This window comes from Penaeus monodon, chromosome 6, assembly GCF_015228065.2.
Source record: "Penaeus monodon isolate SGIC_2016 chromosome 6, NSTDA_Pmon_1, whole genome shotgun sequence".
NCBI lineage: Eukaryota > Metazoa > Arthropoda > Malacostraca > Decapoda > Penaeidae > Penaeus > Penaeus monodon.
This window is the reverse complement of record NC_051391.1, coordinates 52,419,926-52,427,425: the sequence shown is the minus strand read 5'-3', so window position 1 is coordinate 52,427,425 and position 7,500 is coordinate 52,419,926. Positions and strand designations below refer to the sequence as shown.

The 7,500-nt window shown below is 34.4% G+C and overlaps 1 protein-coding gene and 1 pseudogene across 2 annotated transcripts in view; both read left to right on the top strand.

Moving 5' to 3' along the window:
- Positions 1 to 4,696, top strand: part of LOC119574633 (probable caffeoyl-CoA O-methyltransferase 2) — an 8,081-nt gene extending 3,385 nt beyond the window's left edge. The window contains exons 1-5 of one of the 2 annotated variants that reach the window (XM_037922006.1): positions 416 to 616; positions 2,764 to 2,841; positions 3,345 to 3,468; positions 3,612 to 3,723; positions 3,871 to 4,696. In XM_037922006.1, coding sequence (XP_037777934.1) covers positions 2,774 to 2,841; positions 3,345 to 3,468; positions 3,612 to 3,723; positions 3,871 to 4,232 — 666 coding nt within the window. In that variant the 5' untranslated portion in view covers positions 416 to 616; positions 2,764 to 2,773 and the 3' untranslated portion in view covers positions 4,233 to 4,696. Of the gene's footprint in view, positions 1 to 415; positions 617 to 2,763; positions 2,842 to 3,344; positions 3,469 to 3,611; positions 3,724 to 3,870 lie in introns of those variants that run through there. The other variant, XM_037922005.1, reaches the window with a different exon arrangement.
- A 1,612-nt stretch (positions 4,697 to 6,308) lies between these two features.
- The window catches only part of LOC119574632, a 4,743-nt pseudogene continuing 3,551 nt past the window's right edge, over positions 6,309 to 7,500 (top strand).

Below are 7,500 nucleotides of genomic sequence, written 5' to 3'. Positions count from 1 at the left end.
GTTAGTTTACGAAATGTTGTTAACTGGTATCTTAAGGAGCTAAGAATGAGAACGCATGGGAAGGCACACCACTATCACAGCTTCGCATACAATCTCAACATCAGTTGCCAACTGTTACTAAGTTTCTGTGCTTTTGTTATTTGTAGAAATACATTCATGATGATCTTGGCAAATATATCATATTACTGTGATTTAGATGCATATTATGAAATATTTTAAGAACATCAACAGCCTTGAATAACTGTAGTAATAAAGTCAATATTTGTTTATATTCAAAGGCAGCATTCTTCGGAAAGGAAGCTGAAGTTCCAGCCAACATGCGAACGTGACCACGGTTCATGTTTGGGAGCTGAGAACAGATATTACAAGGCAAATTTTACAAAATCATATTACTCTCAACTACTACTCAATGTTACTATATGAATTCAGCTAGAGAAGTGTAGTTATATTATATGGCTATCAACAAGATCTGGCAACAGCACTTGAATATACAGTTATTGCATAAATAAATAATGTTAAAGTACGCGATGTAAACCGAAAAATGGGTGTTATCTTCCCTGAGACATCACAATATACTTTCGTGTCATTGTCAGGCTTGGACGCTGCTACTTGACAGGTGAGTTATTCGTATGTATTCCGGAATGTACATATTTTATTGCAGAAATTTATTTACCTGCACAGAAGGTGTATACGCGTAAACGTAGCAGTTTATGCCAGGTTGGTAAATAAGAGAAATGCACACTAGAGTTTTTTCTTGTGATTGAATACAGTGTAAAGAGTTCATCATCATATCTGTGTCCAAGCTATTTCAAGTATACAAAATATATTTAAAAACAATTTTGGCCTAAAAAACTATATTTTCCAGATACAAATTTCGCGACTATATATATATATATATATATATATATATATATATATATATATATAATAATATATGATGCATACATACACACACACACACACACACACACACACACACACACCACACACACACCACACACATATAATATTGTGTGTGTGTGTGTGTGTTGTGTGTGTGTGTTGTTGGTTGTGTGTGTGGTTGTGTTGTGTGGGTGTTGTATGTGTATGTAACTAAACACAATTGAGCTAAAACAAACAAAATATCGCCCCATCCGACGTTTCGCCTAACTTTATGAATGCTAAGAATTATTATGGGCATACACATATTCCCCAGCTCATGTCACAACAGAACACGTCAGTTGATATAACTGAACAAATTATTCACCAATTCTGTTACATTTTAGATAATTCATACTGATTAGACGTGTTGTGGTTTGATATTGAAAATATTATGCAGGGGTAACTGGTAGGTACATGTGTAATATCTATCCAGAGAAAATCCAGTTGTAATTATAGAATCTGACGACATGAATGTGAAATGTACTGTTTTTATATAAAAAATCAAATGTTTTACTTCCGAAATGATTATTGCTACGAATTTTTCAGAGTTGCGATCTAAGAAAGTTTTAAAAAATCTCAAGATATTTTGACACCGATGCAACAACGATATTGAAACGCAGGCACTTGGCACACAGAATGCTACCCCGATATTACCAGGCATTAATGAAAAGAATAAGAAGGGAAAATAAATGATGATGTAATTCCACGTAATTGAGTAAGTTCCACACCTACATATTCGACTTAGTATGGAGTACTCCTCATACGGCAAAGCACACATGTGATAAATTCTGTGATAGATTTCACCACAAGTGGAAAGGGTATTCGTCTGTAAAAAACAGAGGTATAAGTGTAGTTGTTGTAAACATTGCTGAAATGTACATTAATCTCAATACTTTACATTAGTGCACACTATTTTCCATGCCCTAAAAGTGTCATCTTTCAAAAACTGATGTTAACATGAAAATTAACATAACCTGCGTTTCACTGGTCTTATCTTAGTGTGGAGTACACCTAGGCGCATCATAGATAATATTTCTCTAATCACTAACCGCGTCCGTCCTCCAACCCCATGCTTACTGTCACACTTCAACTGGCTTGGATATGTAAGCTGGCTCCAAAACATGTAATGTCAATATTGCATAGTAATATATAGTACATTTCTAAGCATGGATTAGAGATCATACTCGAAAAAATGGATCTGGTCAAAGGACATTAGGTTATGCTCGCCCCAGATTGTGTCCCAAAGGATGGCTAAATATGACTGGACTCTAGTTGCGTAAAAATAGTAGAACATCGTTCTTCAATCTTTTAAGCCATAAACTACAGGTATTTTCGTCATGATTGAACGAATAGGTTAAAACACTGAAGAAAATTATCGCCGATCCCTCTTTACGTAATGTTTATTCTTGTATCAGTTCAGCGTTAAATTTCGTGATTATTCATTCTACATTGTTCTTGGAAATATATCTGTACAATATTCTGTATGGACATTGAAATATGTTTTACTTATGCAAATATGATGTTTTTTTTCTTAAATGCAAAATCACTTACATAGTTTTATTGCCTTTAGTAAGGATTATGGTGATATAAATAATAACTCTTGCAGTCACACGAAGGGATGCACCAACAAACACACACACATATGTATGTATAAATGTATATATACACATATATATATAATATATATATATATATATGAGTGTGTATACATAGATAAATATCTTCTGTGCACTGTAAAGATATATATATGTTTGTATATATAAGTATATATATATATATATATATATATATATATATATATATATATATATATATATATATATATAATTTCTCTTCCTACAGGTTCCTGAAGATGTCTTCTCTGAAAAGTTACCATAATCCCGATCCTTTGGTGCAGTATTGTGTAAATCATTCATTGAGGTATGGAGTTTTAGTCGATCTGTATAATAAATATATTCACACATGTATGCACACACACACACACACACACACACACACACACACACACACACACACACACACACACACACACACACACAACACACACACACACATATATATATTATATATTATAATATATATATATATTATATATATATATATATTATAATAATATATTATATATATATATATATATATATATATATATATATATATATAATATACACAGATATACAAACATACATATGTGTGTATATATACAGATACATACACATACGCATACACACACAAAAAAAAAAAAGAAAACATACATATATATGCATGCATATATAGATATATAAACACACATATACATACATAATATGTGTACATATGTACATATATACATATATATGTATATATATGTATATATATATTTTTTTGATAATGCTTTAGAATATGCAAAAAATACATTAAATGCCTATCGTTCATCCTTTTCACAGATTAACCGACGCGCAAAAACGACTGAATGATGTAACTCTGCAGCACCGTAGAGCGGCGATGTTGGGGGCACCTGAGGTTCTGCAGCTCAATGCCAACATAATGCAGGCTATCGGGGCAAAGAAAGTGAGTTTAGTCATATGATGGTATTTAAAGACCAACTGAATATATGTGCTTGTTTTAGAATATGGCGTTCTATGCATTTTTAAGCATTTTGCTATTTCCTCACAGTCATGTATTGAGGGTTGTTCTGTATGATTATTTAACAGGTACTAGACATTGGGGTGTTCACAGGCGCCAGTTCACTCTCTGCTGCTCTGGCACTGCCTCCGAATGGCAAGGTCTACGCCCTTGACATAAGTGAAGAGTTTGCCAACATAGGTATTAAGACTATCAGAGCAGATCAGATGAATTATGCACATATTCATGTATAGATAATGGAATAGATAGTGACTCAAAATGTCTCATAGGTACCTGTGGTACTATGAACATAACATGTTGACATTCCTAAGGAAACGAGTATTCCAGGCAAACCGTTCTGGGAGGAAGCTGGAGTTATCAACAAGATCAGTCTGCACATCGCTCCAGCTGCTGAGACTCTCCAGAAGTTCATTGACGGCGGAGAAGCTGGCACCTTCGACTATGCTTTCATTGATGCCGACAAAGGGAATTATGAGCTGTACTATGAACTTTGCCTCACTCTCTTGCGCTCTGGTGGAGTCATCGCCTTCGACAACACACTTTGGGATGGAGCTGTGATTGACCCCACTGATCAAACCCCTGGCACAGTGGCTATTAGGAAAATTAACGAAAAACTGAGAGATGACCAGAGAATCAATATTTCCTTCCTGAAAATTGGTGACGGCGTGACTCTATGTTTTAAAAAATGAATATTTTTTCCACCTGATAGGCACACATCTTCCGCAGTAGTAAATTCATGTTTCAGGAGAATGCTGATGACGTTGACAATGATTGGACAATTTGACCCCCAATACAGTACACGTATGAAATGTTTTTAAATCATTTGCCTGTCATTTACTGCCCCATCATGCAGCGTGTGTCAAAAAACATCGTCCATTGTCACGGATTTTACGGATGATCATTATAAAAACACATTTGAGAGCGGGTGCACTGTACGTGTGAATGCGTGAGTATGGATCTCATTTCTCACAGATGTTCCGTGGCAGGATTTGATCTAAAATAAGACCTGCGACTAACTTTAATTGTAGTTTTCATCTGTTCAGTTGCAGCTTGTCAGAACTACTGCATATTACTATCTTTTATTGACCTATATGTAAATGTAAGAACAACCACACGCACACTATATATTCTCTGAATAAAAATCTACGTTCTCGTTAGCATTTTTCTACCTTTGGAGACAAAAAATTTACATTAAACTACGGACATATCACGACTATTTAACAAGATTGAGCTATCCGTCACGAGATTATCATGGCTGAACTTAATAATGTGTTTCTGCAGTGGTATTCACATGGATAAGGTCTCACAATTGTTAATCAGCTATGATTATCCCTGCTTAACATAATCATACTTAAAATCTGAGGCCTATTGAACTCCATAAGCATATGTAAACAGAAAAATATATGGTTTTCAAAGCCCCACATAGTGTTAGATACGATATTATCCTATGAACTAATTTGCAGATAAATATAGGCATGATTAATGCATGCATACATACATACATACATGTATATATATATATATATATATATATATATATATATATATATATATATATATAGTTATATATAAGTCAACAGATTCCTTTTACTACCAGTTATATGTATATATGCACACACACACACACACACACACACACACACACACACACACACACACACACACACACACACACACACACACACACACGACGTATACACAATTCATTCGGTGATACTAGCATTAACAGTGAAGAACACTTTAATATTGTAGGTAGGTAGGTAGGTATTTATAGCTGATCATATTAAAGTTTCACAACTTAATACCCGTAACAATAAGGACCTTAGAAGCCAAGGACATAAGGGCGATAGAGGCCATGGCCGTAGATTTCATAATGAGGCTCAGGATCGGTCTCACCCCCCCCCCCTCTTGTCGATGCCGTGGGTGTGGACGTAGGAGTGCGCGTGTGGGGCATACATACATACATACTTAAATGTAAATGCATTGTGTATGTTTATGCATGTATATATGCTACTCAATACTGTGTAAATTAAATTATGGTTTATGAAATTCTATACATTTTTCTCAGTTTAAAAATTTTATATTGACCATACCACAGACCTACAATGATCTTCATGACAGAGGGATGTCAGCGTGACTTGGTTTTTATACTTTCCAGCTACGCATCTACGTATCTTAAATGACAAAGTATTTGTATGTGACTACGAAAATAACCTCCTTCACTTGAGACGTTTGGATACTGCAAGAACTTAGAGTAGGTTAATTTAACGGATTTTTTTTTTCTTTTTCTTTTACATAGGAAACGTTAGGTAATGAATTTGTTTAACGTTCATATACAGTCGATTTATAGTAAAATGATGATAGAGGTGACCATAATAATAATTATTAATTTAGCATTACTATCGACGATTATTATAAGGTGATACGATAAATGTACACACACACACACACACACACACACACACACACACACACACACACACACACACACACACACACACACACACACACACACACACACACACACACACACACACACGTGTCCGGAAAGGAAGCTGAAGTTTTAGCCAACACGCGAACGCAACTACGGGTTCATGTTTGGGAGCTGAAAATAGATATTATATGCCAAATTTTACAAAATTATATTACTCTCAATTACTAACTAATGTTACTATATGAATTCAGCTAGTGGAGTGTAGTTATATTTCGTGGTTATTAACAAGGTCTGACAATGGCACTTAAGTGTAGTTATTACGTAAATAATGAATATTAAAATACGCGATGTAAACCGAGATATGGGCGTCCTGACTCGTCTCTGAGACACAATACACTGTGTTGTTGTTGTTACGGTCGTTCGCACTACTTGTGGACAGGTTCGTTATTTGTGTGTGTTCGGGGGATGTACATATTTTACTGCAGGAATTAGTTTACATCCAATGTATACACGTAAACATTACAGTTTATGTCAGGTTGGTAAATAAAAGAAATGCACACTAGAGTTTGTTTTTTTATCTTGCGGTTGAATGAAGTGTAGAGTTCGTCAGTATATCTGTGTCTAAGTTATTTCAAGGATAATACAAAATGTGTTATTAAGTAATTTTGGCAGAATTTACTGAAAAGTAATAATTTTGCAACATGTCAATATAATATAAAATATATTAAGTTAAACGAAAACCATAAACCCGCCCCCCATACAGTGCTTCGCAATAACTGTGAATGTTAGTAGTATATTTAGCTGCCTGCAAGGGTCAGACTACTTTAGCCACATACACATACATATGCACGTCAGTTTATGCAACTAAATTAAGACAGAGTATTACTCATTGTTTCACATTTGTACTCTTACATTTTATATAATTATTTAATAATTTATATAATTCATGACGAAGGTGTTACTGAATACATGATACTGAAAATATTGCGCAAGAGAACTGGTAGGTACCTGTGTTATAATCTGTCAAAAGACAATTAGGTTGTGATTATAGAATCTAACACGCATGAACATGAAAATGAAATGTTACCGTTTTATATTTTAAAACTTATATCGTGCAAGTTCTTTTTATAGTACAGGAAGTGGATTATTACGACAAATTGTGTAAATTTACGATCTACTGAAGTTTTCGGAGATCTTTAGATACTTTGACATTGAAGCACCAGATACTGACAGGCCAGCACTTGGCACACTGATATATAAGAAGGGTGTAATTCCACGTGCTTTAGTTAATTACACACCTATTAGACGTAGTATGGAGTACTTAGGATATGAACATGTATACGATAAATTCTATGTGGTAGATGTTACCACAGGATAGAAAGGGCATTCGTTTGTAAAAAATGAAGTATAACAAAGCGTTTTTGCCGAAAAATCGCTAAATTATACATTAATCTTAAGACTTTAAATTAGTGGACACTCTGTACTATCTGCTTGTCGTATAAGGCTGGCTTCAAAACATGTGA